At 42.9% G+C, this 21357-nt stretch overlaps 1 protein-coding gene across 1 annotated transcript in view; it reads right to left on the bottom strand.

The window, feature by feature from the left end:
- Positions 1 to 281: 281 nt before the first annotated feature.
- The window catches only part of LOC146773010 (intelectin-1-like), a 45334-nt gene continuing 24258 nt past the window's right edge, over positions 282 to 21357 (bottom strand). The window contains exons 4-8 of the mRNA XM_085640041.1: positions 10626 to 10873; positions 7384 to 7542; positions 7171 to 7291; positions 5171 to 5274; positions 282 to 2127 (exon numbers count right to left, since the gene is read on the bottom strand). Coding sequence (XP_085496167.1) covers positions 1975 to 2127; positions 5171 to 5274; positions 7171 to 7291; positions 7384 to 7542; positions 10626 to 10873 — 785 coding nt within the window. The 3' untranslated portion in view covers positions 282 to 1974. The remainder of the gene's footprint in view (positions 2128 to 5170; positions 5275 to 7170; positions 7292 to 7383; positions 7543 to 10625; positions 10874 to 21357) is intronic.

Here is a 21357-nt window from a genome sequence, read left to right as displayed (position 1 = left end):
CAATATAATTTGCAATTAATTGAGGTAAGTATAGGGTATTCATAACATTTGTTTTCATACTCACTATCATTTCACATATAAGTTTGTGAGTCTCTTCCACGTTATTTGTTAAAACATCATACAGGATTTAAAGCACACCAGAAATTAACTTTTTTGAAGAGCAAATCATCACATAACTTTGTATAACACCTACTTATCTTGTCCATGTCAGTGCTCAAGTTACACATTCTAGTGTTATCTCTTTTCCTAACACATGAAGCAACTTTATTCTTACATAGAAATGGTTTGTGTTATCGTTTATTTGTCTCATTTATCTAAGCATAAGAACACTTGTCAGTGAAATGTCAAATTGCACATTAACTGTTAGGTTTGATTGGATTTTGAGTTAAATAAAGCGCAAACAATTACCCGGAGGCATATTGGCACTAAAGAAGGGAGCACAGAAGGAAGGAGAGTACATTTTATTAAAAAGCCAAGTCTTTAGAAGCTTGCGGGAACTCCTGAGAGAGGTGTTTGATTAATTGCCAAAGGAACATTTTATCACAAATCTACTACTAACATTCCGCATGCAGTATGTAAATCAGAACTTCATCTGTGTGTTTCTTGAAACATGGAAACCTAATACACACATTGTCATTATCATGTATCACAATCCATTTTCTGTGTAGAATTGTCATGAATAGATGAATGATAACATCTCTGCCCCTACTGTATAGACTCCCAAGGAGAGAGAAAAAGGAGATACACAACTGCGGTTAATGTGGTTCAACCAAAGCATAGCCTTTTTTTCACAAAGCCACACAGTATAATTGAGAAATGATAACTACAGTTAAGCAGACATTATTGTCAATAGAATACAGGATGAAAGATCAGCAAAACAGCTCAAAGATTGTACAAGCAATACAGCAGTTGTCTCCACTTTCCATCACAGTACAACAGTCAGGATGCAAAGTGTCAGAAGGTCCCTTTTCGTTAACCATCTCCCATGCCGCCCATGTCCTTACCAAGGTCATCTTGAAAATTATTGACAAGCATACCTTAGTATTAACTTCCCTCCATCACACAGGGGGATGACCAATACCCACAGTTCCTTACCAACACATACACCAGGGCACCGCATAGCGCTCCTTCCCTGCTGGGGTACCTGTCACCAGGCAACTCCCCACAAAATGCATCATGGGGTTAGGGCATTAAGGTCCAGGACCACCAGCAGGTTAGTCGTCCTCCCCTTCTTGCCTGCCCACTGCCCACACAAATCAATGCCCCTTCAAGGGTCAGATCAGGAAATCAGTACAAACTTGTGAGTAGCCCCCTTAATCTGCAGCTAGAAATGTTTCTGTATTTCTTCGGGGTTGGGTCGGTGGGTGTGTGATCCAGTAGCTGAGAGATGGTGTGTGGTGGAGACACAAAGAGGCAAATGACCCAACTCTTGAAGCCTTAAATAATGTCCCAGGCACCTCTTGACATCACAGCCCTCCTTCACTCTGTGGCAAAACAGACGACGATTTCCACACCATGACTCCTGCCCATGGAGCGACTAATGGCACTCCTTCGCTATTTGTGGGGGGCACATGGCCAAGATCCCAAGTTCACCATTTCCATCACTAGGGTTTGGTGTGTGATGACCAGGAGGGTTTGTTCTAGGTCAGCACTGGGCAGGCTTTATGAAATGATTCAAGAATCCAGAAAGAACCTGGAAAGAGCAAATGAGAATCTGTTTTTTGTAAGTAGGATTGAAAGTAGATTCTCCAACATTTTTGTGTGGAATTAACTGATGAATCTTGGGAGAATCAAAACACCATTAAATACCTGAGAGTCAGAATCACTAACGAAATGTGATTCCATTTGAATCATATGCCACAAGCTGAATAGTTAAACAAATAATACTATCACACAAGACGTGGTCAATGGTTAGAAAATATAATTTTTTTTCCTCAGTATTCAAGTACCCCAGATTCATGGCTGTGGTCAGAATCAGCGGTAAAACATCAGTACCGCTGCCTCCGTCAGCTCCTTGCTGGCACTCCAGCCCACATGAGTTCCATGGCCATCCCAGTCGAAAGCAGAAAAGTCCCCGCACTGCCTTGGATCACCTTCGGGAACATACCCTCCACTGCCAATGCAATACTGCAAAAAGAAAGCGATGAGGCAAAAATGGTGTTCAGAACTAAAATAAAGTAAATCACATGGAGTAGTCTCATCAATAAATGTCGAGTATTCATATAATGTTTATCGGTGAACATGGACATAAAGCAGTTGACCTAGACTCACACAGTTGTCTCTTAGAGAAGCTAAGATTACATCTCTAGGCTCCTAGATCCAGAATCAGCAACTTCCTCACTAGACTAAAACTCCTGAAAACACCACATGGTCCTTCATCAAACTATTGGTTCTTACTATAAATGAAGTTGTTCATTAACCCTTTTATTGGATATGTTATTGATTCTACATGATGTCTGCATAGGTGTTATTTACCGTTTAAGTGATCTCTTCGGCTCAGTAAGTATTAACTGGGCTTTTGATTTCGGAATGCACAGGCTCTTTTGGACACCGTATAGCTTATTATATGCTTCTTCTTTCTCTCTTTCTTTCCCTATTTTTTACTATCTTTGCATTAGGATTGTGCCTATTTATGCACAATTTTTCCTATTATAAATCCCCATCATTGAATGGGTGAATTATTGACATCAATATTGCAGTCTCTTCTTACTCTCTGGTTGGTATTTTTTGATCAATGCTTTTTGCATATTCTATTCCCTGTTTGTGATTTAAAAAACCTTTTAACTCTGGATCATTTTATTCCTTTCCATTTGAGCACTTTTTCTTTTTATCCTTCATTTTGTGTACTTGGTCCTACTGGCACCTTGGTTTGTTGGGAACCTTCGGGACACCTATTGTTTTTTATGGTTCGGTTGGTCGTTTTGGTGTATTGTTTGCACTCTCAGGTGTCTTAAGGTACTACTAGGGGCTTGTGGTATTATTCTGCATCTTTGGGATCATCATGATAGTCACATATGATATTATACTTTTTGTTCCTGTGTTCAATGTATTTAATTTGATGTCCCTTGGTACATTGGTTTTAAGATGCTCTGTACGTTCACTATTGTTTAGTGATATAAACTTTTGTAAATATACACAACGTGTGTACACATGCTGTTTGGTTTGTTTCATGATTTTTGTATCCCTTTTGTTTGTCTTGACGGTCTGTATATGTCACTAGTTGAATATCAGTAGTTGAACATATTGTTTAATGTGTCCGGTTTTTCGTAAAGATTATTGTGCTTTAATGTATACATATGGTATCTAATGTTACAGGATGGTATGTCTTTTGTTCTGTTTTCATGTATATGTATTTTTTATTTATATATGTGTATTTACGTTACTTTGCAGCCCTGAGAAGTCCAGTGTTTTGGACAAAACTTGTTGGCTTTTTTTTCACTGTATATACATCCCACATCTGAAATAGTTCTGAATAAAGAGAAGATTTTAAATACAACTTTGGAAACTGAATTGTACTTCCTGGTCATTGAAATGTATAATTACTACGTGGTGCACAGGATGAACTTTGTGTAGTCCTGTCTGGACCGCACCTTGACAGTAGGTGCTTGATCTGCGAGCACGTAGCTATTGCTTTAATTAGAAAAATGTTAGGGAAATCATTATAGGTGCGATTGTTGACAAGGGTTTTCACTGTCGTTTTTAGATTTGTATTAACCCTAAAGCAGAAGAGAAGTGATCACCTTACAATGCAAGACTAAAACTGGTTCTCAGCCCCCTTCTGGACCGCTCTTGTTGGTATCAGTGAATGAAGGAGCCATTCTCAAAGGGTAATGCCAGCCTTTTGTCACAGCTTCGAATCTTCTTGGTAACTGACTTAAACACACATCAATCATCTCATCACAACAACCATGCTAACTTCAGACCCCTGGCCCATCCCTTCTCTCAAGTCCCTCTTCATTGCAAGCATTGCTCCACTCTGAACACTGAACAGGCGCCCCCCTCGTTTAGAGGAGGGGCGCGTTTAGTCGTGCCATGAAAACCGAAGCCCGTGGGGGTGCCAGTGGGGGATGGTCCTTCCTCCCGATGACGTAGGGGGGCATGTTGGAAAACCGAAACTGAAAGTGGTCGGTTACATAAGGCAGCGCCCCTGGGGTGGTCTCCTCTTTGTCTCCTGGGACCCCGGGGAAGCCGCGAGAACGTCTGAAGCAGCGAGGCGTGTGGCACGGTGGGTCTAGGGAGGCCTGGCGTAGCTTTTCTTGGGGCTGTTAGCTCACCGCGATGAGCGCTACTCTCGTGTGTTCTAGTCTCTGCAGTGGGGGGGGGTTCGATCCTCACGTTTTCTTAAAATAAATAAATAATTGAATAATAGTTAAGTTACGTTATACGGTGCTATGTAAAGCGCTCCAATACCTTCCATACGTTTTGTAGAGGGTTCATCAGCGGGATACAAGTTGCTCTTTTGCTAAAGCTTTCAGCGCTAGGTATCGCGGGTGGGCGTTGGGCTCGGGCGAACGCCTCAGCGTGCCCGTCTCGTAAAAGCTGTCGGGGGAAGGTGGCTCTGCGATGCTAGGGGCCGTTGCGGTAAGTGCTCTTGTTGGTATCAGTGAATGAAGGAGCCATTCTCAAAGGGTAATGCCAGGCTTTTGTCACAGCTTTGAATCTTCTTGGTAACTGACTTAAACACACATCAATCATCTCATCACAACAACCATGCTAACTTCAGACCCCTGGCCCATCCCTTCTCTCAAGTCCCTCTTCATTGCAAGCATTGCTCCACTCTGTTTTTCTCTGTCCCCACCTCTTTTCCTGTCTCCCACGTGCTGTTCAGTTTCAGAAAACTTAGTTAACTTCTTTCACAGCTTCTTTCCTATAAAAGATTGACTTGCCCCCCCCCCCCCACACACACACTTTACTCCACTCCCTTTAGGCCACAGATCCCGTAAACTAATTTATAGGTTTCCGGTGTTTATATGGTCCATTTCAAACACTGGGCTTTTCAATTAAACTAAGTCACGCTCTCGCGAAATAGGCAGAATAATTCACTAGAGTTTCCAAAACAATCTGAAGAACACATTTTTGAAACTTTGGTGAGGTTAGAACTTTGATGATATTGATTTGCTTAGGAGTATGTTTGGATTACTCAACCGAATGCATTCCCTCCAGTACTTACCGTCTCAGGGTTGCAGCCATTTGGTTTGACTCCAGAGCAGAGGGCAAATACAGCCTTCTCGTAGTTAAAGGCGCGGAATCCAACAAAGCCTGCAAAAATTTCCGCTGTTGAAATAATAGACAACAATGTGGTTAGACAGGAGAGTGCTGGAAAGCACGTGCTGCATTACTTACAATATATTCACACTCGTGCTCAACATGTGTTCTCTCAATTTCTCTTAAAGAAGCAATTATGAAAAGGGGTAAGCTTGCACCCTGTGCTGTTGCTGTACCCTGGCCATGCTGCCCTCTGAACTGGTCAGCCATTTTTCCCCTTTGCCCAGTACCATGCATTATTTTATCTGTATTTTTGTTTTTTATTGTTGTTCTTGTGGTCTGTCACTCTTTTTATCACACATGGTCATGTTTAGGAAAGACATCACTTTCAAGCAGACTACTGCACCAGAATATACGTTTTATACAGAAAATACATACTGGGTTCATAGATAGACGAGTAAAGTGTGCAATTGACAGTATCTCGTAGATTTCCAAAATCTAGTCCCAACCTGGGAGTAAAGGAATAGATTACAAACTCTTTCCAAAGCATGTCTAAGCAAATTAGGAACTCTGTGAAGAGTATGGTGAAGAAGCTGACGATGATGTGATCTAACCTTGGAATAAAGCCTTCCCAGCGACTAGAGCTGGGAGTTAATATATCGGAATGAATGACATCTCAGCAAGTGGTAAGAAAAATTTAAGCTAGATGTAGAGTTAATTCAAGATATTGTGGTATAGCCTGAAACTATGGGAAAACTGGTCTGGAAAGCCTACAAAATGAACTGAGTAGCTACTTCGAAAGAAATCCATTAAAAATAAGAATTGGCTACGGTCAATTCAGAGACAATTACTAAATTTAATTAAGGGTGACAGGATGAAAGAAAGAAAATACATAATCAGCCACACCCTCTTCCCAAGAACATACAGAGGTATATTTTCGAATTTTTCCCACAACACTGAAGTTTTTGTGCAGAAAGGGACACTTTCCTGCACAAAAATAATCCTTATTGGTGTTTTCCTATTTCTACGTGTGTTGAAAAATGCAGCACACATGGAAAAGGAAATAACGAAGTGAAATAAAGATATTTCTTCTCTTTACGCCTCACTGGGGAAGGCGTAGTATTTTAAAGTATTCCCAGTTTTATAAGTCTTTGTAAATCTAGGAATGCACCGAACATCCATGTATAGGACACCAAATATCTACCTTTGGAACGCCCCCAAGATGCAAGCTAACACAAGACAGCACAATGCTCTGGATTGCATTACTTTGCATTTACTAAACAACACACAGACATGAAAAGGGTCCCTGTGTAGCTTAGTAAATCTCAGATGAGGACTTGTGTTGCTTACGATGATTTGTGTCAAGGAAGAACAATGCAAGACCTTACTGAATCTGGGCCACGGTTACCTGCCATTTATTGTCTCAGTTAGTACCTGTACTTTTCTCAAGAGATGGTGAAACCTCAAAGCAGATGGGTATTTATGAGTCTGATAGACAGACCTTTAAAAACGTGGTATTAAATTAGGCTGCTTGTAAATATTGTGCTTGGTTACATTTCCAGTTTGATATGATTTTTTTGTTTTGGGAAAAAAAGATAATACATAGTTTACCTTTTATGGTTATATAATACTAACCTCCATAAAACAAAATTGTGAATTTATACAGCAATTAATTTTTCGTTTGCCAAAACATAAGCTCATCTTGTCATAGAAATGATTTTATATGCTTTAAAATGTAGATCTTAGTACAAATATTTATGAAGAGGATCAAAGTATGACATCGGAATCCTAATAACGACAACGCTGCATGTCTAATACTTAAAGCAATTTTATTTATCAAATTAGGAACTTTTTAAAATGCATTGCCTGGGGTGAAGAAGAGGGTAATGTTAAATGAACTTATCAGTCCTAGCGGCTAGGTTGGTAAATTGAGGGAAGCGTCACATTTAACCAGCAAACACTTACCTTTAGAATTTGGTGAATAAAGTTTTGTGGTGATCTCAGTATTGCCAAAGTCGTAGACAATAGGAATTGCTGGGCCATTGTCGTTTGGGCAGCTTCCACCGTTGTATTTTAATGGATATTTCTAAACAAATAAGCGCAAAGCTCTTTAAATACCTTGGGGAGTTTGCAGGAGGATATAAATAGTTGTTTAGAGTTAATTCAAATGGCTATTACCTTGTAAAGGGTCATGAGATTGCCACCTTCTGATGCCAAGAACCCGGTCTCCGTGTGGTATCGCAGTATCGATGCATTCCTCCAGTCATGCAGTGGAGTCTCGTTTGGTACATGCCAGATTGCCAAATTCTTGGCATGGATATCAAAATATCCAGGGTTCTATTTAAAAAAAGAAAACATGACCTGCTCAATACATTAAGCATGAAGCTTGTCAAATGTTCTATACTTGAAACTGAACACTGATAGAATCAATTCAGATATCACACAAAGAGCCCTCAAGTCCGGGGATTAATTCAAACCCAGAAAACAAAAAAAAGTTATTACTTGGATTTTGTCAGCAGGTGAACATGGAGATATAGTGGTAATTAAGTAGTCCATTCAACTAATCCAATAAAGATCATCAAGCACTGCTTCAGTCTTTTGTCCTCTGTTGTGTTGGTGCCTTATGGCAGGTATTTGCCTTGAATCTCAAATACAATCACCCACTTACATGAAGAGACCTTCTCTCACATATATCAAATTTCATACCATCACTTCCCTTCAAACACATTGTGGTACTGTTCATTCACGGTTACCTCAAAGTGCTACGATGCCCTACGATTCCATTAACAATCGGAGGGTCTCTAGAGAGCACGGCTTGAAATCATTGGTGCTGAGAGAATACATGAAGTCAAAACGGGGGACACTGTTCCTGAGGAGTGGTGCAGCGTGTCACCCACTCACTAAGAAAGGGGGCAGAAGGAAGGAAGGAAGGGATCCTAGGCCTAGAACCCAGTAGTAAGAGGGATGAGCAAGTCTTGCCTCTTGTTGCCCTCACACACCCCGAAGGCTGTCATGCTTCATCATCGGGCGTTTGCTCCTCGTCGGGCCGGCGCTGCAATGCCCTACGAGTCCCCCGAAGTGTCACTTAAGCAGAGATGTTTTGATAACTGCTGTTTGATGCATGCGGGTGTGTGGGGGGAGTCCTATGTGGAGGGTGTTGAAGTGCGTGCAATGGTTTAAAACTGACTAAGGGTTACCGGAAAAGGTGTGTTTAATGTGACTGTACCCTTGTCAGAGTAAAAAACTTGTAGGTTAAATGTTACCCCAATAGGCGTAATGTGCCCAGGTAACTAGAAGGTCAACATGTTTCGCACCTGTGTGGGCACAGAGATCCGTGGCACTTCATCAGGACCAGGAAAACATGGTGAGGTGTGATGTGCACTTGAGTAGTGAGTAAAAGGGATAAAAAAACTTTCGGGCAGGAGTATGGCCGGGTTATGTACTAATGAGCCGGCACCCGAGGTAAACTCCCAATAAGGTGTGGGTACCCTGCGCAACTAGCCCTTGGAGCACTTCTCCTCCTCTCATTAAGTCATGATCAGGAGCGTTATCAACTAATTAGTTGTAGCCTAACTGTAGGGTTCACAGTTTTGGCCTGCCCTGATATTATAGAGGGGTTTATCCCTTTTAGTCACTACTGACGGGCACATCATACCACACCATGTTTACCCGGTCCTGATGAAGCGCCACGGATCCCTGTGACCACACAGGCGCAAAACATGTTGACCTTCTAGTTACCTGGGCACACACATTACGCCTATTGGGGTAACATTTAACATAGAGGATTTTTACTCTGACAAGGGTACCGTCACATTAAACACACCTTTTCTGGTAACCCTTAGTTTTAAACCACTGCATGCACTTCAACACCCTCCACATAGGACTCACCCCACACACCGGCATGCATCAAACGGCAGTCCTTCGGGGGACCTGTAGGGCATTGCAGCGCCGGCCCTACAAGGAGCAAACGCCCGATGATGAAGCACAACATCCTTCGGGGTCTGTGAGGGCAACAAGAGGCAAGACTTGCTCTTCCCTCTTACTAGTGGGTGGGTTCTAGGCCTAGGATCCCTTCCTTCCTTCTTCCCCCTTTCTAAGTGAGTGGGTGACACGCTGCACCACTCCTCAGGAACAGTGTCCCCCGTTTTGACTTCAAGTCTAGCGCTTGGAGCTCGGGCATTGGACCATAACTGGCTCCTGTTCCCCCCTCTCTTTATTGATATAGCTGAGAGGATACAGACAACATTGTGGAATGATGTTTCTTTTTTCGTATAACTTTGTTTGTCCAACATCATTCTTCACCACATCATGTGACTAAGATGAAGGAATGATGAGGGACTCTGAAAGCATTGCTTGATGTCATAATTCTTGCTGATCTGATACGTTATGTTATTTCTACCCACAGTAATTTCACATTTGGTTTGCACGGTAGTGTGAAATAGTTCATATAAGTGACTACTGATGTTGGATTCACCTATAGTAATCCTTGTATACGTTTAAGAAAGGATAGAGTTCAGCAACCTGAAGTATTTGTGGAAAGGTATCTTTATCAAGAAAGAGAATACCCAGCTTGGGAGTGGGAACACCGGTCCTTGCAATTAAATTCCAATTAAACTGTGACAGGATGCACCAGAACATATACTGTTGGTATGCAATAAAAATTATTTCAGGATGTGGATGAGTTGTGCAACACTGTTTGTTTTCAGAGGAGTTGGGGAAGGTCAAAGGCTTTATTCAAAAAAGTAAAGTACGTTTGGGAGTTACCTTATAGTACAAAAAGTAAGAAATATACCTGCAAGTATCCTATTTGCTGCTGGTATGGAATCTGTCAGGCATCAATGTGGTCACCACTGCTAGCCATTGTCTTGAAACTTGATGGCTCAGCCATCATATGTGTTGACTTAGGAAGCTGAATGCAAACATATGGGTTTATAAGATCCCTTACTGAATACAATTGCAAATCCTGCAATAATGGGGATAGTGAAATGGTTCTGCATCTATGATCTCTACCCAGCCCATTATCAGATTCAGCGGCAACCATCATCTGGTACTTTCTTGGTGTTTGGCACAACATATAGGGCCTGGCATTTCTCTTTGCCATATACACTGCCACTCAGTTCCTTGACATCAACTTGTATTCCCTTTTTTATTATTCCTCATTAGTGGTTAAAATATCCTTGTTGCAACATTAAGAGTTATTTATCATCAGTGAACTTTGTAGCCTTTGTTTTAAGTGTTGGTCTTTCTAACTGAATGATGATTCGTTCCATAGATCATTTTCTGTATCAAAGGAATACATTAGCTGAAACACTCAAATGAATCATAGGTTTGCCCTAGAGAATCTATTTGAATTTAATATTACTTTCATGAACCACTGTTTTTCCCCGAAATCGATGCAAAAGAAGTGCACAATAACTTACCTTGTAGTCATCACTGGTTGCGCCTTCAGGGGCCCCAAATGTGGCATAGTTCTCCCAGCTGCGATCACCGTCTGGGTTTTTAGGGTTGTTGCCCTGCTGGCTACTCCAGCGATCCCCCACGGTACATTTTCCAGCCATGTTGTTTTCATGCACGCTGCCCACCAAGGTCCAGCCACCTCCATTAGTGGTCATGTCACAGAAGGTCTGGTACACCACTCCATTTTCAGTGATGAGAGAGTATATTCCATCTAGTCATAAACAAAGCCAAACGTCTATTAGCCGACTAAGAAGATGAGCCATAGCAGCAGCAGACAGAAGGCTATTGGCCAGCAGCAAAGCTATTGATATAGGTAAAATAATATAAAGAAGGCTACACAATCAAGTGCTTACATGTTTGAATTAGAAGGCAGTCTTGAATATATTACTCATTCTATGAAGTCTTACAATGTGACACTTATGACGCACCATCAATTATAGTTTTCTCATAGATACACTACTATTTCGTCTTCAACTGTTAATAAATCTTGAAACTGCTACATTTACCTGCTATCGCTACATCTACTAATTCCACTGACATTTCTATTGCACACACTACCAGGCTAGTAACACGTTTTGGCATCTTTCTCCTTTGAAATTAGTTTTGGTGGTGCTATATCCACTGAGTTGTCTCTTCACCAAGGACTAGATTCTGTTATAGTTATCAATTAGCGAAAATAAAGCCGCAACAAACCACACAATAACGAAAGGTAGCAGGCCCTGTAAGGCTACAAGTAAAATTCTATCCAACGATTGTACTGTACTAGAAAACCTTCCTTATTTGCTCACTTTCAGGAAACTGCATTATAGTCCAACATGGAAGGTACATTTAAAGAAGGCTGGGTTTAGAATGGTGCCCAGAAAAGGACCTAGTTGTTTGTGTCAAAGTAGCACACTTAATTACTCATTAATAAGTAAATAACTCATAAAAAAGTGAATCTTAGCTGACTGATTTTCCTTTATTGGGATTTTGGTGCTCCTCTAGGACAAGGCAGATGGTCTCCGAAATACCCTGTAAAAACTGAATACAAGTTCATGAAGTAACTGAGGGGTTGAGGGCAGGTCATCATTTTTGCCTCCTCTCACTCGATTTCGACATGTTTTCAATAAAATTAAATTGATAATATTTGTTCGGTTGTTAGAGTTTTAGAAACAAGATCTCATCACTCTACTCCAATCAAAAGGAAAATCATTAGGTTTTATCTACACCATTCTTCCTGCTGAGAGATATACAACAAGGCTGTCCTTCAGCTACCATGCTTCCTATCACACGAGAATCCCTTGCAGCAACCATCAAAAACACCAAAGCCCTAATGGTCTAGACAAGCAAAATCATACTGTCTGCTTAGTCTGACAATGTCTTCTTATCCATTACAGAGCCATTCACTTCCCCTGAATAGTGTTATTTTCTTTGGCCTAAGAGAGAGTAGAGACTCTAAACTACTTGTGGATGTTCTTTGCCAGGGTTATAGCCCAACCATCTCATTGATCTTGAGCCTTCGTCCTCTCAATGTTGGACTAAGATAATGTAATAAAATAATATAATCTATTTTGGGCTCCCAAAAGTTCTATTCAATGGATTGTCAAATTAAAGATTTAGGGTCCAGGAGGTATCTCATCCCCAGAAAGTTTGAGCCCTTCACCCCTGCCTAAAGGACTTGTGTTTGCTTACTGTACAGCAGAGGAGCAGGCCCAAGGTTTTATGTGACATGCACAAGGGATTCATGCGAAAACCACCTTTATTTATGAAATCGGCTCATATATTAGTGCTCGAAGAGGAACTTGAGATCTTGTAATTCATCATGCATCTGCCCAAGCGAACACTGTAACTTAAAGGTTGGCGGCGACCCGTTGATGAGTTGAGCACTTGCCTCTAGAAATGAACTTGATTCATATTGAAGAGGTGATCAATTTTATTCTCAATTTAAACTAGGTGGTTTCAGAGTTGCTTAACGCACATTGTTGCTTTCACTTGACTGAACCCGGTCTCACAAGGACCAGGCCCTAGCTCCCACTAAGTTCTCCCGAGCTTACCTTACATCTCCTGGGTAGACCTAGATTCCTTGCTTTGATGTGTGCCTGTACCTGAAAGGCAACTAACGTTTTCCCGATCTGTTATGCTTCACAGATTCAGAATCTGTACTTACCTTAACTATTACCATCACCACCTACTGCTTTGAAGTGTTCCCAAGCTGGCGCATCAATGGTATTTAAGACACTAATTGCATCGTTTAATACCTAAACGATGAAATGTAATGCTAGTTATAATTATCTTTATTCAATGTTGTTTTTGCATTTTGTAGAATAGGTCACATTATTTACATCATCCCCTTGGAGCAATAAAATGATGCACCTTGAGTAGAATCTGCTTTAGAGCCAGAATGTTTAATGCTACAAAGAGTTGCTTTATATTGGGTTAGAGGAGTACATCACCCCTGTCTATGTCTATTAATGTCCTCCTCTTCTGGTGCAATGGATGCTTGAGCCTGAGTTTCTTCTTCTGAGTGGCCTTGCTTAAGCTGTTTCAAAGCCTTCTTCTAATTCCCCTTTAAGCCTAATTGTTGTACAAAGTGTTCACAGGGCCCTTCTCTTAGCCCTATCTTGTTTAATCTCTGTGTTGCCCCCCTGTGGATCCTGTTGCATCCTTTGTCCAGGCATTTTTTGCTGATGCTAACAACACACAAGTTATTAAAGTCAAAGGCTCCATTCCTGTTTCGAAGACACATGGTCAAAAGTGTCTACAATCGTTAGCCACTTGTATGAAAACCAACTCTCTATGTATAAACGGGGAGAAAATGAAGGTTTTCATTTTCTGCAAACCCGATATCTGTTCCTTTTGCTGGTGTCCCACCTCTTTACATGTCTTCTACCCCAGTTGCAGCTACTGGCAATTTGGGAGTGATTTTTGACCATGGCGTAGGTATAAAATTCATACACCTCCACTCGTCATCCTGTTTTTTCAAGCTTCAGGTTTTAAGAAAAATAACCCCTCTTTCCTCCTGTTACTAGGAAGATATAAGTTCAGTCTCTCATCTTGAGCAGATTGGACTATTGCACTTCACTATATGTTGGCTGTTAGAAATTGGGCTATTATGTGCGAAGGATGTGAGCCCTTTACAAGTAATACGTCTATAATTGGCTCTTTACTGGGAACCCAGTACACCCCGTTGTAGCAGTTGACTCTGAGTAGTGAAGCTGAGCAGTTCAAGTCCTATTTACATGAGGTGCTGTGGGCTAGCAATTCCAATTTCCTGCCATACAATACCCAATACTTCATTGTCCATTCAGCGATTTTCTCTTAAAAAGGGAAAGTACGTTTATCACACACACAATACTCAATACTACGCACAAATTAATTAAATACTACTACGCTAGTTATCAAAAGTAGATTTTCTCCCTACTCCTTAGTTTCCTAGGAAGTTGGCGCATCACCGTTAATTGTCCTTTTCTGTGGGGCAGCCTTTGGTCCTTCTGCTTGGGAGCAAAGTAATTAACTTGCATCATTAGGATAGGCAAAGGCCTGCAAACCCCTCCCAAGGGTGAGTCTCCCTCTCCCCCCTTTGCCCATTCAACTGCGTCCCTTTACCTTCAATTACCCCATGAACAACATGATTTGGTGCCTTAAAAGGTTGCAGTTTATTAAACATATATATAACATGGCTGTACATTTCGCAATTAACTTGGTCATTCGTAAACATCCATGTTATTACATACTTTATTGTCTTTATCATTGTCTTTGTACCCACACTACTTGTGGTCATGTGTTCCCGGACAGTGTCTTTCTGCGGGGTGCCACATTGTCCGGGCCTCTGTGTTTGCGGATCCAGGCATCAACTTGCTGCTAAATTTGGTGGGTGTCCGTCAGGAGCTGCCTGGGATGCAAGTGCCGTTCTGCTTGCCCTGGATCCTTTGTTGGCCCCTCCCTGCTCCTCAGGGGTCTGCCTTGTGGCATCCCAAGGCCCCCTATGTGAGCATTTCATCTGCTCTGCCTGTTGCTGTGTCCAGCCATTTCGCTCCCTCAGTGCCCCTGCCGTGAGGCATCCCAAGGGCCCTGTGGGAGCATCACATCTAATCTGTTTGTGGCTGTGTGCCGTCCTTAGCTCCCTTAGTGCCCCTGCAGTGAGGCATCCAAAGGACACTGTGTGAGCCTTCCATCTACCTCTAGTGTTTTTTCTCTTTTATCTATCTTTCCTGGGTTTCTTCCGACCCCCCCCTTCCACTTTACGGCTGCGACGCCTGCGTCCTTTGGTGTGGGTGGGATTTCACTTTCTCCTGGCGGGGGGGGGGGGGGAGGGGGGTAAATGTGATTGCTCAGGGCCCTGTGCCCTATTTAACCCCCCGCTGCTTGTCAACTCTCCGCCTGATTGGGGTGGGCAGTTGGCTACCTTGGGCGGCCAATCCCATTTCGTGGGCTTCGCAACGGGGGGGGGGGCGGTTTCCCGCCTCTGGGCGGCATTTGCCTCGGGCCCCTATCGGGTCCGACTGTGCCTTCACCTGCCCAGGCTTCATCTGATCATGAGCTCACCAGGCAAAGATGACCAATGCAGAAGTGACATGAGGGGTTTGTGTTGATTTTTGGGGACTGTAAATTCAAAATCAAAGTCATGTTTCTTCCCAAATAGAGATTTTGCTGAACTTTTTAGGCCTATGTGTGGGTGAAAGTCTACTTTTGGGAAGATTTTGATTATAATGTGCAAACAGTGAAAGCACTAGAGAACTTGAAACACATCCTTGGTATGAACTATTGGATGACTAACTTTTGACATTGCCACTGGTACAGGTATCCTTTCCCCAAAGAAGGTCGCAAAATATTCAGAAAAAATGGAGTTAGGCCAAAAGTAACTTCCTGCTCTTGCTCTTAGTGGAAGCAAATGCACGCAAGACCCTTACAGTATTCACCACACTCATATTTGTTTCCCTTCACCCAATCTATGGATATGCGAGAAAGAAAAAAGACCTCTCTCCAAGCAACATGTTATTTGTAAATTAATGACTTTGTCTAACAGTTAAAATAATTTCTCACTTTACATTTGACAGGAGACAAATCTTCATTGCAGGCCACAGCAGGCCTTACAGAGGCAGGGTTACTTCTCAAATAACCACCAAGAATATTTCCCACCTAAAAATGGTGGATCCACCCCATGATCTTCTGCGCATTTTAAAATGGAGGCTTCTTCGTGTTGAATGAGACCCTAAGCTGGAACATCCAAACCACTCCATGGTCTTCCCACAGCAGTGGGATATGACATCTGTGTCTCAGGCCAGTGCCAGAGTTACCTCCCTTTGTCACTAGCCAGTCCAAGTGTCAACTCCAAAAGGTATTCCGTGTTGGCATTGCCTGGAAGCTAAAGTCTTCACCAGCTCGCAGATTCATGGTCAAATTCCTATGGGAATTATAAAGCAAATTCCTATGGGAATAATAAAAAAGCAAATTCCTATAGGAATAATTAAAAAAAGCAAATTCCTATGGGAATAATAAAAAAAACACTGCGTAGTTAACTACTCCCTGAAGCTCCAGCAAGTAATAAATACATAATAATAATTCTGCATTTGTAAAGCACAAACTTGTCGCCCCTGAGGGTATGCAGGCGCTGGGGGCCATCGTGAGCTATTGCCCAGAGTCACAAGTTGCTGAGCTGGTGCCGGGGATGAACTGTGAGCCCAGTGCTCCTGAGTCAGTCGCTCTCGCCACTGCGCCACACCTCTCCCTCACTCTCCCTCATTTGACAATCTGCTGAATCCATTTGGAAGACAATGCAATGATCTTTGGCATAAGGGAAAAGTCGCACCAATAGTAGCATTGTCTACACACAGGGAAAACGAGGAGGCTGATCAGGCAATGTGTTGAAAAAGATTGAACGATTTATTATTAACACTGACAATATTAGATTGATAAACACAGGAAAGAAAAGTATTGTGAAACGACTTGTGATTGAGTAACCCTCTTCGATAAAGAACACGCTCGCAGGCAAATTTCAAACTAAAATGTGAGAGGTTCAGAACCCTGAAAGCCGAATTGTGGCGGAGAAGACTGCTCAGAAAAGAGCATGCTGACTGCTGGGTATGTGGAGGGAGAGAGACCCCGTTGATAGCGAATCGTGATTGCTTTATGAAGAGGCAGCTGAGGAAGCGAACACACGTCATAACCTGCAGAGTCATTTGCCTGTGCAGTTCATACTATGAGTGAAGTTTATGTTACGTTCTTAGGCCCTGCCCATAGAGTTTTGTGTTTATTTGAAGTTTATTTTCCTGCTTTGGAACGCCCACCCTGCATACAGTATACCTGTCGCAGGTATAATGTGACTCAGGGCTTTAGAGCGAGTCACGTTGTAAATTGGCCGCATTTTTTACGCCACCGCTGAGTCACAAAAGTGTCTCAAGAGGCTTGTAAATCTGCCCCTTAGTCTTAGTTTTTCTGAGTTAATGTGTGTGCTAACAGCAACAGAGTTTCAGCAAAACCAGTTAATGAACCTCTTCTGGGCCTACGCACAGGCACATTGATTTTGAAGGCAGTTGTATGCACAGTGATCTTTGTTGCCACACTACTGACACCAGAGTTTTCAAAAAACAAAACTCACTAACCATCTCAGTGAAGGAGGATGACACCATGGAGGTGCCGTTCATCCTGGTCTGAGACAGTGTTCAGAGCTCAACTGCCTAACCTGCTAGCTAGTACATAGCAAAAAACACAGAATTGATGGGCGGAATGCAGAACAAATCAAAACATTCACCCCCAATCAAGAGATATGGGTTAAATCCATCATTCTTTTGCTCCGCATGCCACCCCAGTTCAAACCCAGCCTCTATGCAAATCAGTCTTGACCTTGTTCCTTATGGGAACAGCCCAGCCCGAGCTGCCAAGCCAGGTCCTCCTTGGACCAGAAACAAGCTTCCTAGGACCGGTTTCAGGGTTTCACCCCTCATCAGCCAGGATAGCTTGATTCCAGTGGCACATAGCAACTACTACATAGCAACATGCAGCGAACAGTGAGCTGAAGCCACATGAAGTGAGCCAGGCTCCCAAAATAGGAGTGAAATAGGTCCTAGGGGTCCCAGTACCTTGCAGATGGTCACATGGTTTATCATGGCCCAGCTGGATCACAGTAGGAGCACTCAACACAGAAAAGAGCTTAGAGGTAGAAGCTGCAGTTATACTGTTTGGCACCAGAGAGCACCAAAGCAGTAAAAGTGCAACAAAATCCAGTGTTTTCCAGTTTCTACTGTAAATCAAATACTTTGATACTGTTTTATCTGTTACAATCAGTCTTCAATAAAAACGGGAAACTATAAAAATAATACTAATCAAAGAGATCCTTAGAGGCCGTGTTGCACCTACCTGATCCTGCTTGTAGAAACCATCGGCCACTGAAATGCTCCATACTTTTAAAGTGTCACCTCCTCTTGTCCTGCGTGTTTTTGAGCTTTGCCTTTGCTTCTTCGAAATATTGGCAACAAACTACTTTGGATTATATTCAAGTTTGCCCTTTACTTTTATGGTTTTCAAATTGGACCAAGAAGGAATTAGAGTTTAACAGAAGGATTTTAGGTGATTTTCTTGCCCTGGATCATGCGCTTTACATTCCCTGGTTACATTATGTGAAATGTTCTTTGAGTATTCTAGGTAAACCAGAGCTATACTCTCATCCAAGGTCAATTTCTAAGGCTGATATTACCTGGGTTAAGAAAGCATTTTTTCAACGTGCCCAGGGAAAAAGGACTACAATGGGTTTGCTAAAAAATCTCTAATATGGTCAAATCCCCGAACCCTATTGAATTATATTTGCTGCTTGATATGCCAGTTCACCATAGGCGACTTTTGACCTATTTGCGCTTGATCCTTTTTTCCCGGCTGGTAGCGGGCTGAGACATGCCTTCTGGGTCTCCACCTTGTTTGTGTGATTTTGCTGCTATGTTTGATACTTTGCACATTGTTTTTATATGCCCTAAATTCTCTAATTTGCGTTTTAAAGTATATTTGTCCATTGTTTTTAGCACAGAATTTTAGGCAAGTTCACCCAGCCTTACTCTATCTTCAATTCTTAAGGACACCTACTGTCTGTTCTGTTTCGTGGTTTTTATCGGGGGGCTTCATTCCTGTGTATGAATTGCTATATGTTTTTCTCCTCTTATCGAGGGTGAATGTTGCTCAGATATTATTGTAAATTGTGTTTCGATTAACTTTTGTGATTTGTTTTATTCAAATCGAATAAAAATTAATGATGATGAACAAACGATTGGTTTAATCTCATCAGTTCTATGGGAGGACATTGTGGGCAGGTGAAACTTTAAATCCACCCAATAGACAATGAAGGGTGTGCCTGAGAAAGTATAGGGCAGGAATGTGGAAGAATTTGTTGAAAATGTGCTCCAGTACTTTCTCCAACCACAGCCCCTTTCAGGCCATTTTGCAGTAGAGAAAGCCCATCTGGTTCCGGGTGTGCTGCCTAGGCCATCGCAAGACTTTTGAACTATATGGACCGGGAGGCAGTATTGTGAGTTTCCAAAATGCATGGGACACTCCGGGTGGGACAATACTGTCTTGATATTTTCAGATTTCACACAGGGGGTACAGGCACAACACAAAACTTTTGACAATGCTTAAGCAGAGCTGTGGAAAAGGAATCTACAATAAATGATGCTCTTCCCCGCAAAGCTGAAAGTCGCGGCCGAAGGGAAATCCTGTTTTTTCCAAACTCCGAGTGACATGTGGGATTGGCTGGGGGGCTGGAGACCAGGCATCTGGAACCGGAGAGTAGCAGAGATGCCCGGGAGAGACCAGATCAACAGCACCCAATCCCAAACCATGGACATTAAGGACCAGCAGAGGCAGTCAGGGGATGGAGAGACGAAGACTGGTGCCCTTGAGGCAGGCACTTAAGACAGCTCGCCAAATGGGGAGACAGAAAGGAGGGTTCCATGGAGGTGGGGGACTCTAAGCAGGTGACACACAAACCCCACACACTAACACACCTAAAGGGTTAGAGTTTGTTCACTTTGTTATTGTTCTTTAGTAGTTTATGGGAAAGGGGTGACAGACACCTCAAGCATTGGGGGTGGGTAATTCAGAATGCACCGCATGAGGTAGTAGGAAGAGGGGAGTTTGGTGGGGATAGATGTTTGTAATGGTATCTGAGGGAAGATCAATAGTTGTGATGGGCACAGGTGGGTTGGCTCATATGGGATGACAGGCACAACAGATAGGCCAGAATGGTCAGTGGGAGAGACTGGGTCTTTTGGCTTGTCCTTTTCTATCCTGGAATGTGAATGAATTGGGCAACAATGGCCAACAAGGTATGGTGCGTAGATTTGTTAATAGCGCAACCCTGATGTACTGCTCCTACAAGAAACACATCTGAAGGGCAACAATTGAGTGTTCCTGGGTCAGGGTCAATACAGGACTGTGGCCCGCTCTGGATTTCATCTGATGCCAGGGGAGTGGGTATCCATGTCTTTCCATATCTGGGTATTCATGTCTTTCCACATCTGTGTCACCCTAACGGTGACACAGATATGGAAAGACATGGAGGGTTGCTATGCAGCACCCCTGGGGAGGTGGAATGGGGAGATAATTTTGATGGTGTCCAGGTTCCCAGGTATAGTGACACCACGTTCCTGCCGAGAGGGATAACTGATCATGCACCACTCTATATGCGACTGACAACGCAGACCAAGGTCTGCCGATCCCCGTTGCACCTAGATCCCTGGTATCTCAAGGATTGGGACACTAGAGAGGGCTCGTGGACGGCTATGGAGAATTACTTTACAGACAACAGGGACTCTGTGGCGTCAGAGGCAACGATGTGTGATACGGGAAGTTACTTGATTTCGAGGATCTCAGGGAGTAGAAAGGAGGCAACGAAAAAAACTGGAGGACATGGAGTAATGCTTGCTGTTTTCAGAGGAGGACTACCTGGCCACTCCGAGTCATGTGCAGGTGCATTGCCCTGCACTCATGTGGGAGGAATTCAGGCAGCTAGAGGAGGAGGCAGCGTGGAAACAGCTTAGGGCCATGCAACATAGATTATACAAGGTCGAATTAAGGAAGGGAAGCTCCTGGCTTTGTTAGCTCATCAGGAGGAGTGTCAGAGTTGGGTTCGTGAGGTGGTCTTGGCAACTGGGCACACTGTAGACATGGCCCTGGAAATCTCTGAGAGGATTGCAGAGTATTTGGAGGCCCTATACTCTCCCAGGCGGCAATGCGCACATGAGGAACTGCTGAGTTCTGTAGGTGATATCCCTACTCCGCTCCTGACAGGTATCTTGAGGTGACAGAGATTTTGGATGCCATACGCCCCCCATACGCACACATGGCCTGTCAGCAGAATGTTTCAAATGTTTAGGGGGACAGTTGGGGAGTCGCTCCTTGGAATGTATCATGTGCCTTGGTGGTAGAGTCTGGCAGCATGGACTCTACCACCTGACATTTGAACGCCCCACATTGCTCCCCATACACATGGTGGGGAAGAAGCTGGAAGACTGTGCCTCTTATAGACCTATCTTGTTATTAAATGTAGAGGCAAAATGATTGCCAAGGGTACTTTTAACCCACCTATACGAGGTGAGCGACCAATTGATACATACGGACCAGTCTGGGTTTATGCCGCTTCGAGCTACAGACACAATCTGAGACATCTGAATGGCGTTCTTGCAAGAGTGAGCAGTATTTGGGAGCTGGTGGTGCTCTTGTCCCTAGCTT

This window comes from Triturus cristatus, chromosome 12, assembly GCF_964204655.1.
Source record: "Triturus cristatus chromosome 12, aTriCri1.1, whole genome shotgun sequence".
NCBI classification, from domain to species: Eukaryota; Metazoa; Chordata; class Amphibia; order Caudata; family Salamandridae; genus Triturus; species Triturus cristatus.
Note: the sequence above shows the minus strand (reverse complement) of the source record. Positions and strands in the feature narration are given on the sequence as shown.